Genomic DNA, 14,231 nt, shown 5'->3' with positions numbered 1-14,231 from the left:
CTTTTCATTCTTTTTTCTGTATTCTGTTCTGTGGCAGTGATTTCTACTCTTCTGTCTTCCAGCTCACTTATCCTTCCTCAGTTATTTTGCTGTTGATTCCTTCCAGTGCATTTTTCATTTCAGTTATTGTATAGTTCACCTATGTTGGTCCTTTAGTTCTTCTAGGTCTTTGTTAGACATTTCTTGTATCTTCCTGATCTCTGTCTCCATTCTTTTTCTGAGATCTTGGATCACCTTAACTATTGTTACTCTGAATTCTTTTTCAGGTAGATTGCCTATCTCCACTTCACTTAGTTGTTCTTCTGGGGTTTTATCTTGTTCCTTTATGTGGCACATAATCCTCTGCTATCTCATTTTGTCTAACTTTCTGTGATTGTGGTTTCCGTGCCACAGGCTGCATGGTTGTAGTTGTTCTTGCTTCTTCTGTCTGCCCTCTGGTGAATAAGGCTGTCCAAGAGGCTTGTGCAGGTTTCCTGGTGGGAAGGACTGTTTCCTCCCCAGTTGTGGGTGGAGCTGGGTCTTGTCCCTCTGGTGTGTTGGGCCATGTTGAGGGGTGAGGGGTGTGTTTAGGGGACATCTGTGTGCTCAGGAAGACTCTAAGCAGCCCACCTGCTGATAGGTGGGAATGTGTTCCCAGCCTTTCAGCCATTTGGCCTGAGGCATCCCAGCACTGGAGCCCACATGCTGTTGAGTGGGGTCAGGTCCTGGCAAGAAAATGGCAGCCTCCAGGAGGGCTCATGCCAATGAGTACATCCCAGTACTACTTCCACCTGTGTCTTTGTCCCCTCAGTGAGCCATAGTCGCCCCCCATGTCCACAGGAGACCGTCCAATACTAGCAGGTAGGTCTGGCCCAGTCTCATATGAGGTCACTACTTTTTACCCTGAGTCCTGGTGCACACAAGACCTTATTTGCGGCCTCCAATAGTGGAGTTTCCGTTTCCCCAGTCCTGTGGAATTTCTGTGATGAAACCCTGGTAACCTCAAAGCCAGATTCTCTGGGGACTCCTCTTCCTGTTACCAGACCTCAAGGCTGGGGAACCTGACGTGGAGCTCAGAACTTTTACTCCTGTGGGAGAATTTCTGTGGTATAATTATCTTCCAGTTTGTTGGTCACCCACTCAGTAGGTATCGGATTTGATTTTATCACGGTTGTGCCCCTCCTACTGTCTTGTGGCTGCTTCTTTGTCTTTGGATGTGGGGCACCAATTTTGGTAGGTTCCAGCATTTTTTTGTCAATGGTTTTTCAGCAGTTAGTTGTAATTTTGGTGTTTTTGTAAGAAGAGGGGAGCTCATGTCCTTCTACTCCACTGTTTTGTCTTTGTACCCTTGTTACTTCTTGTTGTTTTTGTAGTTCTTCTCTGTTCTTCTCTTTTAGTTTCTTCTCTTGTGGTTTGATGATTTTCTTTATTGGTATGCTGGTGTTCCCTTCTCTGGCTCTTGTGTATTTGTTGTAGGTTTTGATTTGTGGTAACCATGCGGTCCATATATGTTGACCTATAACTATATCTACTTGTTTTAAAATAGTAGTCATTTAAGTTCAAAACCATTCCAAAATATCTACATTTTTTTATTCCTCTCCCTCACATGTCATGTTTTTGATGTCATATTTTACATCTTTATGTTTGTCTGTTCAGTGTCTGTTGTATTTATACTTGATTTAATTTTTTTTTTCTTTTAGTCTTCATACTAGCTTATTTAAATAGTTGATCCATAGCCTTTACTATATATTTGCCTTTACTCGTGGGATTTTTCTTTTCTTTTAGATTCTTACTAATTGTTGTAGTCTTTTCACTGACCCTTTAACATTTCTTTTAGGGTAGGTTTAGCACTGATGAACTCCTTAGTTCTTGCTTTCTGAGAAGTTCTTTACCTCTCCTTCAATTCTGAATTATAATCTTGTTGGATAGTGTATCCTAAGTTGGAGGTTTTTCTCTTTCAGCGCTTTAAATATATCATGCCACACCCTTTTGGCCTGCAGTGTTTCTGCAGGAAAATCAGCTAATAGCCTTGTGGAGGTTCCCTTGTATATGATTCATTTTTTTTTCTTGCTGCCTTTCGAACTCTCTTTAATTAACTCTTGCCGTTTTAATTATGACATGTCTTGGTGTGGGTCTGTTTGGGTTTGTCTGTATCTAAATATCTGTTTCCTTCTTCAGGTTCAGGAAGTGTTTAGCAATAATTTTCTCAAATGCATTTTCAGTCCTTTTCTCTCTCTCCTCACCTTCTGGGCCCCCTATAATTCTTGTATTAGTACACTTGTTGTCTCAAAGGTCTGTTAAATTACTTTCATTAAAAAAATTTTTTTTCTGTTCTGATTGGGTGATTTCCAGTCTATCTTCTGGATCACTTATGCATTCTTACGTATCACTTAGTCTGCTGTTAATTCCTTGTAGTGTGTTTTTCATTTCAGTTATTGTATTCTTATGTTCTGACTGTATTCTTATGTTCTAGTTCTTTGTTAAAATTCTCATTGTGTTCATCTGTTATTTTCCCTAATTCAGTTAGCATTCTCATTACCAATCTTTGAACTCTTTATCTGATAAATTATTTGTTTCATTGCTTGCTTTTCCAGGGTTTTTCTCTTATTCTTTCATTTGAAACAAATTTCTCTGTCTTCTCATTTTGCTTAACTTTCTCTGTCTCTATGGTGTTAGGTGAAACAATTTCCTATTCTGGTTTTGAAGTAGTGTTCTTGTATGGGAGCATCCCTATATTATATGTGTGTGCCCAGTGGCTTTGGTGGAAGAGCTGGATCTGACATGATTATGACTCACGTCTTCCCTGAGGGTATGGCAGCTTTCACCTTTGTAGGAGGTGGAGCTGAGATGGAGGTGCTAGAGCCAAAGCCAAGTGTGAGCTGGGGTTTCTCCTCTGCTCAGTGGCCAACACCACCCTATTAGGGGCAGAGGCAGGTTCCAAGTTGCTGGAGCAGAAACCTTGAGGGTCAGTTCCCAGCTGGTTCCATTTCCTCTAAGTGTCTGCTCTCTCCGCTCCCAGCACCTGCACCCTCACCCCATCGGGGAGCAGTGCTGGAGCAAGAGAAGTGGGTACTTGGTGTGGTTGGGGCACAGGCTGTGATGGCTCCAGCCCCATGCAGGGTGTGGGACCACTCCCCACGCACTGCCTCCGCAGGCACCGGCAGTGGCTGCCCTCGCCCCATGCGGATGCGTTCTGGGTCCCAGTCTGCTCTGTCTTTCACAGCTGTGCGCTCCCCTCGGCCACTGCAGCACTCCTCCTAGAGTGGAGCTGTGCTGTGGAGCAGGAGGGTCCAGAGCAGGTGCTTGGCTCAGGCTCCGGCATGTGCTGGGGCAGTCACGGGACACTGGCCAAGGCCCCGGAAGTTTCAACCCGCTTCTTCTGCCTTGTTTCTGGGAGCAAGGAAGCATCTGCACGGTCTTCACAAGCAGAGTTTAGGTTCCTTACAGCCCTCCTGTTTGTCCCACTTGTTTTCAAACCAGCTAAGGGGACTTGTCTTCCCACTGTTGGACCCTAGGGCTGGGGCACCCAATATGTGGCTTGAACTGCCCACTCCCTAGGGCAGATCTTTCTCCTTGTAATCTCCCTTTTTCTCTATGTCCCCTTCCAGGGGCACAGGTCCTGACCCGATCGTGCGTCTCTTCCCTTCTTACTCAATTCTGTGAGGATCTTTCTTATAGCCTTGGTGGTACAAGAGTCTTTCTGCCAGTCTCCAATTTGTTTTCAGTGAGAATTGCTCCACATGTAGATATGTTTTTGATGTGTTCATGGGGGGAGGTGAACGCCACATCCTCTTACTCCACCTTTTTTTTTTTTTTTTTTTTTTTGGCGGTACGCGGGCCTCTCACTGTTGTGGCCTCTCCTGTTGCGGAGCACAGGCTCTGGATGCGCAGGCTCAGTGGCCATGGCTCATGGGCCCAGAAGCTCCGCGGCACGTGGGATCTTCCTGGACTGGGGCATGAACCCATGTCCCCTGCATCAGCAGGCGGACTCTCAACCACTGCGCCACCAGGGAAGCCCCCTACTCCACCATTTTGATCCCTCCTTTCCTTTTTGTTTTTAGATGAATGCCACTTCTCTGTTTTTTTGTAGAGTTGTTTGGATTTTGTCCCAGCTCCTTTAGAATATTCCTTTTTTTTTTTTTTTTTTGCGGTACGCGGGCCTCTCACCGTGTGGCCTCTCCCGTTGCGGAGCACAGGCTCAGCGGCCATGGCTCACGGGCCCAGCCGCTCCGCGGCAATGTGGGATCTTCCCGGACCGGGGCACGAACCCGCGTCCCCCGCATTGGCAGGCGGACTCTCAACCACTGCGCCACCAGGGAAGACCCCTTTAGAATATTCTTAATGTAATACTACTAATAATTTAAGAATATTGATTATATGCCAAGCACTAAGTAATTTGTGTATTAACTCATTTGATCCTCAAAAACCTTATGGAATCAATGTTATAATTATCCTCATGTTATAAATGAGGACTCTGGGGCACATAGAAGAAAAGCAATTTGCCCAAGAGAGGCACAGAAATGGGTTTTGAACCCAGGCAGTCTGGCCTGAGAGCAGCCCTCTCATCTGGTACTGGAGGAACTGCTGCTTACGGTAAGATTGTCAGTGGCACACAATGGGATAATCAGTACCAAACAGCAACCAAATGTGCACACAGGATGTCCTAACATTTCCTCATAATTATTCTTATTACCTGTTAACACTTGAGTAAATTACTTCAAATATGCTCCAAATTATTGAAAAGACCGCAGTTACTGAGCCACAAGGACAGAAGCAGTGCTTTGCCTCACTGCAACCCTGACAAGTTATGGTTTATGGGCGAAGCCTTTTATTGTTTTCTGAACTTCAACCTATTTTTCTCTCTTTTTGAATGTTTTGTACATAGCTAAAAATAACTTCTAACTCAGAAAGACTTCTCCCTTGTATAAATCAAATGGTTTGCTAAATGGGAGGGGTGAGAAGAAGCCAAGTCTCAGGGTGAAGTCAACAAGAAGCACTGAAACGAACAAAATACGAACAGAATTCAGAGGCTAGACCCGAGTACTGACTCCTGATCAACCAAGATTAGCTTACAAATAAGTAGCATTGCAAAAGTATAATTAAATACTTAAATACTCAATACAATTAATTTCTAGCACTACAGAAGACACTGTATTGTTTCTTGGGATTTTACATACAGTTCATGTAAGGAGACTCACTGTAAAATTACTTCAAATGGAAGAGTGTCACTTTATTTGATGGTGTTGAGTGCTGGAGATCCTGCATGAAAAGGATATATATTTTTAATAAAAGAATATATCTGTAAGGCTTTTATATTGATATATCTTGCTGATTCAGACAACCCTTTACACGATAAACAGAATTATTCTCACACTTTGTTTTCCCTCCCATACATCCTCTCCTGAGTTTTTAATTAACCAAAATGGGAATAAATGTTGTTTTATCCTTTTAATCAATATCTGTGTTCTGTTCTTAGTGCTGTGATCTAAGAGAAGCAGAAGTAATGAGGGTTTTATTGTTGTTATTTTGTATTTCAGAACTTTAGAGGAAAAAAATCCCCCTTTTCATGGAAATAGCTGGAGTATTTTGAGCAATTTAGCTATTGTAGAGAATCATGTTGTGCTATCTGGATTCCTTGTAAGATCAACCAAATCAACTCATCATATCCTTTCAGCCCTGAAATCTTGTCTGCCTCCTTTATCCCTGATCTACACACAGGTCCCCAAGCCAGAAACGAGGTGGGTTTGTCTTGCACCCTCCTTTCCACATACAGGCAACTCTTCTGCCATATCCCTTGCCCCTTCAAATTACTTTCTGTATCCATTCTTTTCTCCCCAGTCCCCTTGGTCCTTCCTTAATTCAGTCTTCATGGTCTTTCACCAGGACTACGACAGTAGCCTTTTTAACTGCTTTCCAGCTTCCACTGTGCCTCCCTAGTAATCCACACTGCCCCCTAAAATAGTCATTCTTAAAGCAAAGCATCGTAATGCCTCTTCTCTTTAAACCCCTCAGTGGATCACAGCATGGGAGTCCCTCAGTGATTTCCTGAAAGCAACTTCTCCATCCTTGTTCAGCTTGCCCTGGCTGTGCAGCTAAGACCACTGTCCAGTGCTCAGACTTCCCACGAGGATTCAAGCCTGTGTGAAGCACCTGCTGCTTCCTCTTCCTGAAATATCCTCTTCATCCTTCATCCCACGCTTTCCTTTGCCTTCCCAACAAGCTTAATTCCATCCCTGAGAAACTGGTTCAAATGTCCTCTCCTCACATAATTTGAACCCCGATATGCTTCCATCCTTGCACATGTCTGTTGTTTCTCTGTCACATTGTAATTGCTAGTTTATAGGTTTGTCTTCTTACGTAGCGAATGCTACATAAGCATAAGGGAAGCACTTATCTGATTTTTTCCCTTTATCCCGCAACACTTGACACATAGTACATAGTACTGTGCATAGTACATAGTACGTACTCAGTGTTTGCGGAATGGAATTGAAATAACAAGGTGCATCTTTGTTTATTGAAATTGAAAGTTCTTGGGAAGCTGTGTTACAGTCTCAGGTTTACTGTGATCACCTAGATTCTGTGCTTACTAGATGAAATTCCGCAATAATTACTCAAACACTTTAAAATTCTGAAGCAGACATACAGGTGTAATGTGGGCTAGAGAGAGTTCCATTTTCAAAGAATCCTTAGTTAAAACATGTTGGCCACTGGACACTTCAGACTCATACTCATAAATGGCAGTGAAACACTGGAGGTCCCCTAGCATCATTCCACGGGCCCTCTTCTATGTCATGATTTCTCCAATGAGTCCACTTGGAGGCCAGGCCAGCTCTGTAGGATTTGACCTTAGGCAGTGGAGACGTGTGTTCTTAATCTCCAGCAGAACTTAGCTAGAAGGGATGTTTAAAATTGCTCTCACCGTATATATTCATTATTAAATTTGACAGTTAAAGCACCAACTTTATGGAGATCTAAAAATACGTATAACAGACTTGACCCTACTACGTGTGTTGTTTTGTCCTTACATTTAGCAAATACTAATTAAGCACCTACTATCTGCCGATTCCAGGCCACGGGACTATAACAGTGATCAAAAAATAGACCCAAATCTGTGGAGCTTACATTCTGGTAGAGGAGACAACTAACAAGTGACATACAGACTATATGAGATGAAGAAAATAAAAGAGAGTGAGGGATTGCAAGCATACTCAGAGGGAGATGTTGCAGTTTTAAAGGTTGATTAGGAAGTGACTCACTGAGAAGGTGACATCTGAGTAAAGACCTGAAGGAGAGAAGAGAGCAGACTTATTGGGGGAAAGATTATTCCAGGCAGGTGCACCAGCAGACTCAACATCCCCAAGGCAAGAGCACCCGTGATGTGTGTAAGAACCAGCAAAGGAGTCAGCATCTAAAAAGACGAGAGAAAGGGCGAGAGTAAACTAGGTGATCTCAGAGAGGTCAGGGTTCCTGGTGATGCAGGACCTTGTGGGTCCTTGTAAGGATTTGGGGGTTGACACTGAGCAACATAGGGGGCCACTGGAGGGTTGGAGATGAGGTATAGCATGATCTGACTTAGGGTTTAAGGATCACTCCACTGTGTTGAGAATAGATGTTAGGACCAAGGGGAAAAGTAAAGATATAGACAGAAAGTTGTTGCAGTAATCCAGGAGAGAAATGATGGTGATCTGCTCGGGGAAGGGAGTGGTGCTGAGGGGACAGGAAGTGGTTAGATTCTGATATGCTGCTCTGACATCACATCAGCAAAGGGGAGAGGAAGAGAGTAGTCAAGGCCAAGCCTGAGGTTTCTGTCTAAGTTACTAGAAGGATGGAGTAGGCCTTAACCGAGACGGGTAAGGTGGGGGGAGGGACAGCTTTGGAGGGCAGTTCGGGGGATCGTTATCAGACAACCCAGTGGAGTTGCAAGGAGGCAGTCGGATTAATGAGTCTGAAGTTCAAGGACGGGGTCTAGACGGGAGATAAATTTAGGAGTCATCCGCATGAGACTGGATGAGCTCACCAAGAAAGTGCATATGGATGGGAAATAGAAAAAAGAAGAGGTCCAAGGACAGAGCTACCCAGGAAGAACAGACCTAAACCCCAAGGAAGCTGTGGGGGAATGGGAGGAGATGGGACAAAAACTAAGAAAGTGCCCTGTCTGGAGAAAGCAGGCAAGGAGGAGGGAGAAACCGATGGGGTCAAATGCTGCTGCTGAGTCAAGTTAAGTCAAGTGCTAAAACCTCACCAGTCCATCTAACAAAGTAAAAGTAACTGATACCTCGGAAAGACAGCAGTTCTGACATTGGAGGTCAGTGTGAATTAGAGTGGACTCAGTAGAGATGAAGAGGACAGGAACTGGAGAGAATGTACAAACAAGTATTCCAAGGTGTCTTTTAAGGTGAGCAAAGGAACGTGGGGGTGACTAAAGGCAGAAATGAGTGGGGAGGGATTTTCTTTTAAGTTGTGTAAAGTAACCACGTGTCTGTATGCTGGTGGAAATGATTCTGTGTAGTGGGAAATTCATGATGTAAGAGAGGAGAATCCCTGGGGCTTGCCCTTGAATAAGAGAACAGGATTGGGATGCAGACTACAAGTGAGAGGTGGCATGTAGGAGCAGAGAGCTGCCCTAGTAACAGGAGGGAGGGTGCAGAACAGGGGTGGTAGGTGGGTAGTGGGAGCTTTGGGAGATGTCTGGTGATGGTCAGTTTTCTCCGTGACATGGAAATCTTGGTCATTGGCCGAAAGTGAGGATAGCAGGGGAGGTAGTGTTTAGGCAGAGAGGAGAAGGTGTGAAATAGCTGTCTAGGAGTGTGGGACAGTGAACAGACGTTGGAAATACCGTACCATCTTTTGGCAGAATTTAGGGCCCACTTGAGTTCTGTCATCATGAATGTAAGATTACACCATGCAACATGGCTTTGCACAGCCACGTTTTACTGCAAGGATGCGAAGGTAGAGCAGACAATGCGGATCAAGGAGGACACTTACTGAATCCCCAGTCCTCGTGGTACGTTGGGTGTGGGAAATCAGACATCCCCACTTGAGAGGACTCTAGAAGAAACAGCAGCATCATGAAAGAGCTAGGATTTAGTTAGAGAAAAGCGAAGAAAACAATCTGAACAGAGGTTGAAATTTTGGAAGATGTTGGTGCCGTGTTCCAAGGTAGTGAGGAAGGGTTTCAAAAGTTTTGGAGGGTGGGTGATGGAGATGTGCTGAGCAAGATGGTGATTCTAGCGCAGGAGGTGAGTGATGACCTGTGGTCCAGACCTGAGTTTCTCCTGGAGAGCAGGTCTCAAAACAGGACTTGGTGACAAGACTGGGAGTTCTGGGGCATAGGGAACTGGGAGGGGGGCATCTTGCTAAAAGCCCGAGTCCTTGGGTCCTTTCTTCATTCCTACAGCTCTTTTCTCTCTGTAGATGTCATTGTTTCTTCAAACAAAGACATACAGGCAAGCCCAGTGTAGAGAATAAATCGAAGCAGAGTTTCCCTGGGTGAAAGCCAGAATTAGGGGAGGAGGGCCATGTCCCTCACAGGGTTCAGGGTTACTGCCTCAGCATTTCTAGGGGTCCTCGTATCTCAGGTCATAATCACTGCTCCGATGTTGATGAGAGACACCTGAGGAAAATAACAGAATCATGTATGAGAAAGTAGAGATCATATATACCCAGTAATCACACAAGTCTTTTTAAATGTTTTGCCAGCAGTGCAGAATCCTTTTTTCTTCCACATAATAAACTTTTCAAATAAACAGGTGGTTTGCAGTATCCCTTGGGATCTCTTTGTGTCATTTACGATCAGTATAGCATTACTGTTGTTAACTATTATGTACATAGAAGAAACCATAGTTTCGAACAGTCCTGACTTAGATCAAGTTCTCCAGAAGTAAACCACGAGGCAGAGGTTTGAATGCAAATGGTTTGTTATAGAAGTGCTCCCAGGAGAGTCCTGTAAGTGGGTGGAGCAAGCAGGAGAGAAAAAAAGGAGCCCAGAAAGTATACATTTAGAAGATGTCTCAAGGAGGTAGCTCTGGAGAGCGACAACTCAGGTTCCAACCTGATTGGACACAGGGCTTGTTTCCATACCTGTGAGGTCACAGCAAAGGAGAAAGTGGTGGACGGGGGAGCTGTGAACCCCTAGGTACTTCGAAGCAAAACATCTAGGAGCCTGAGGGCCATCCTTCAAAGCAAAGTAGAAGGTATGGGTCCTTGAAAGAAAATTGCGCATGCCCACGCGTGTGCCCCCCACCCCCCCCACACACACGGGATCTAAGAACAAATCAGGGGAGCCACAGGACTTTCTGTAAGTGGAAAGCTTTCTTTCGAACAGCAAAGATAATCTGTGTAAAGATTAGCTTCAGAAGATATTAATGTCAGCTTTCAATTATCATCAGGCAGTTTTCTAATAGTCTGAATCTTGCTCCCTTTCCTCTTGCACTTGTAGCAAGATCATATTACCGCACATGTAGGGCCGAAGTTTGAGAAAATCCAGGTCAAGTGAGTGTGCATCTCTCATCCAATATATCCAAGCACAGGACTGAATGTGCTGTCTTTATTGAAAACAAAATGCATGTTTTAAAACTCCACTATTTTAGATGGATTTCATGCTTTCTCACTTCCATTAGTGTAAATATCAACACTGTTTAGCTATTTCAAAATTTACGTCTTTACAAATAGTTACTCTTATCTACATCCTCATATGTTTATTTTAAGATGATTGTATTTTATTTTTCCCTTTAAATTTTGTCCTCTCTTCTAAGGATTGGGGAATCATTGTTTTAGAGTCCCTGTGTTAGATGTAATTTAGAGCTGTGTAACATCCAGCCCACTGACAGATTTAGCGATTAATTTCCAGACCTCTTGTGGTGCAAGGGAAGCTCCTTAAGATTTTGAAAATGGCAATACTATTGACTCCCTACCACTAAAGGTTACTTGTATGGGTATCCACACTAATGTAAAAGGAAAGTTTAAGTGTGGTAAATATCCATGTTGTTTTGCTTTATGGAAAAACCTGTGCATAGGGGAAAAAGGCAATTTATGGAACAAGTAATAGTTTATCCTTCATAAGGACATCTTATACAGATATTGCCCTCCTTGCATTCTGTAAGGCTAACATTGCTGTTGCTAAACTGATATTGGCACAGGAAAAATAGTTCAGTAGTTTTGAACAGTCATGTCTTAGGTCAGGTTCTCCAGAAGCGAACCGTAAGCCAAAGATTTGATGCTAGAGATAGACAGAAAGAGAAATTTGACTATGACTTACATGCTATTTAGATTATATTGAGAGTTAGTAGAAAAGCTTTTTTTTTTCCTCCCAAGATTTTGGCTTAGATACGTCTCTAAATATGTGTTTGCTATATTTTAAAGTAAGTGCACTTTTAGGGGAATTTAATCCACATGTTACACATGAATCATCCAAATGTTTTATTAGAGCTGCACGATGTCTAAGATGCCTTTTGAGCTTTTTTAATAGTCCTTATATTCTCTGCTGAAAAGCAGCAGGTACGTTGCCAGGAGTAAACAAATCAAATAGCAAAAGGTTTGAGTTCAGTTTGAAATGCTTAGCCTATTATTTTTGATGGGGTTCTGAACTTGGCAATGCACATTCCCGATTCCTGCCTGGAGGGCAAAGTGAAAACAATTTGAACACTGTATTTCCCAGTCGGGTCATTGACATTTGAGAATAATGTAGTACAGACAGAATCAGCATGTTTGGCAGGTGAGTGATACTTAATGTGACCTCAGAAGGTTACTTTCTCCACTTTGCAGAAGTCCGTGGCGTGGAACAATGTCATCCACGCTGCAAAACAAAAGTTAGGACAGACAGCCATCAGGGGATCCATACTGGGAGTTTATCTGTTTCTCTCGTGCATCTTTAGGTGGAATGGTTGAAAAATGAAGACGTCATTGATCCTGTCGAAGATCGGAATTTTTATATTACTATTGATCACAACCTCATCATCAAGCAGGCCCGCCTCTCGGATACTGCCAACTATACTTGTGTTGCCAAAAACATTGTCGCGAAGAGGAAAAGCACGACCGCAACTGTCATAGTCTATGGTGAGTGGGCCTTTGGGGTCTCAGTCTAGTTGAGGTCAAACTGCAGCTTCTCATTTTAATCTTAAAATACCAGGTGAAGAGGCCCCTTTTCAATCCCCATGGCGGCTCTCTTCCAGCGTCTCATGTGGACATTGAGGTTTAACAGCCTTCCTGATACTCATAGAAAAACTAGACTTAGAAATCCCTAGTCCTTTGTCAGTCAGTTTATAAGAGAATGAAGGAAATCTACCTAAGTACCAGGACGGTTCCCTGCTTCCCTAGGCCCTCCCGCTCTCCATAGCCTGGACTACAGAGATCTAGAGGGAATTCCGAGATGAAGATGCTTCAGGCAGTCTGTGGGCCTCAGGAGAGTGATTGCAAAACCTCAGGTAAACTGGAGCTGACACGCTCTCCGAACACATCGGAGCAACTTGAACTCCCTAGAACGTGCTTTGCACTCCACCAGGGGCATCCAGAGTGAAGACAAGGGCTGCCTTTGCCAAGCAGCCCTAATCCTAACCCTGTAGCAGGTTTCGACATGATGACTTCTTCAGAAAGCTGCTCTTCCACTCTTTGGCCCTTTCTAATCTATCTCGTCTCTAAGCCTATCATTTCTGCAGAAGTACTAAATGATTCTGCCCCCAGTTTTGCTGCAGCACGTGATGCTTTTATCTGCCTGTCTGCTTCGGCACTCAGTGGTTTTCTCATCATTTCACTCGTAGTTCCATTGCCCCAGCTAAGCTTTTAAGCTCCTTGGTAGACTAAGAGAACAGCCCTGTAAATTTATGTATTTCTCACAGTGTTAGATACATAGTAGGTCTTCATATTCTTGATGAGTTATTGTCTCAGAGGAAACTGAATGACCCTGAGAAATATTTTGAGGTTCTGCCACCTCCGGAATGACATGGCTACCACTTAGAATGTAAGGAAGCTCTTCATGGCCGCTTCAGTGTTAAATGGCCCTCCAGGAGATTTGTCTAAATGACTACGAAGGAAGGACAGCCACGAGTATGTGGCTCATGGCCCTCGCTTACTGCAGGTAGTGCCATTTGGCTGGATGTGTCCTCACGCTATAGGGTGTTATGAGAACAGAAACCACTGTGATGTGTTCGAAAGGCTGAATGTAGTGATGCTTTAAAACCGTCATTTTCATTACAGGACAGATGCCTAATATTTTTTTAAAATCCTCTGAATACTCTGAAGTTAAATTTCCTTAAGTCACAATGAAACGTTTCCCACTTTGTCTTTTTCTAAACTCTCTGAACGACTTAATTAACAGCATTGGAAATGGAAAAGAGAAGTGGGGCACATCACAGCTTGTATCAGTCATAAATAACTAATGAAGGCAGACTCTAAATAGATGTGTTACATAGATGTTTAATATACATGCAGATCTCTTTTCCTATGTGTGGCATGCTTTCAGTATCCATAAGCACAAGCTGAACATTGTCTTTAGGGAAGAATCAAACACAACCAACTAAAGCATTTTGAGTTTAGAAAACAGCATGGGACTAGGGGTCAGGACTCTTATGTTCTAGGCCTAGTTCTATCACCAACTGACCTTCAGTTGGTCACTTAAACAGAATGCTCGGAGCCCGTATCTCCTTCTCTGTAAAATGAGGGAATAAGCCTAGGATCTTCAAGACCTGTCTTTTCTCTAAAAGTTTATGATATTGGCTTGCCAGTGTGTTGGTAAGCAGTTTATACTGACAATTCTATGACATTTTGAGTTTTGTGAAGTTAAGTGGATTAAATTGCTTTTTGGAATGCTAAATGCAACTCTACCTGTCAAACATCAGCTTGTCCTTTTCACGACCTCGTAAAATAAGTTGTCCAAGGCTCATAGGTTGGACTCACTAATAGTCCACAGAAAAACATATATATGTAACCAGTATTTCATTTTAGAGTCTGTTGTATATATTTAATTTTTTTAGCATCATTTTTAGTTTGCAAATATACATTATAGAAAATTTGGGAAACACAGAAAAACGTTCAAAGAAAAAAATACCTATAATCCTGTCATTTTGTCATCCAGAGGTAGCTTTAAAAAAGATTGATGTGTATACTACAGGAATTTTCTTAGCATAAATAGGATTTTAAAATAAGGCTTCTAAATATATTTTTTTACTTAAAGCATAATGTTGCAATATCCATGTATTATTAAATAGACTTCTACAGCATCATTTTTTTAAATTTATTTTTTAATTGAAGTATAATTA

The 14,231-nt window shown here is 42.9% G+C and overlaps 1 protein-coding gene across 1 annotated transcript in view; it reads left to right on the top strand.

The window, feature by feature from the left end:
• Positions 1-14,231, top strand: part of LOC113625966 (netrin receptor UNC5C) — a 358,340-nt gene that overhangs the window by 316,124 nt on the left and 27,985 nt on the right. The window contains exon 5 of the mRNA XM_027116940.1: positions 11,853-12,033. Within this exon, the coding sequence (XP_026972741.1) occupies positions 11,853-12,033 (181 nt within the window). The remainder of the gene's footprint in view (positions 1-11,852; positions 12,034-14,231) is intronic.

Source organism: Aethalodelphis obliquidens, unplaced genomic scaffold (assembly GCF_003676395.1).
Source record: "Aethalodelphis obliquidens isolate GAN/ISIS:26980383/991018 unplaced genomic scaffold, ASM367639v1 scaffold17, whole genome shotgun sequence".
Lineage (NCBI taxonomy): Eukaryota > Metazoa > Chordata > Mammalia > Artiodactyla > Delphinidae > Aethalodelphis > Aethalodelphis obliquidens.
This window is presented reverse-complemented; position numbering and strand designations above follow the sequence as displayed.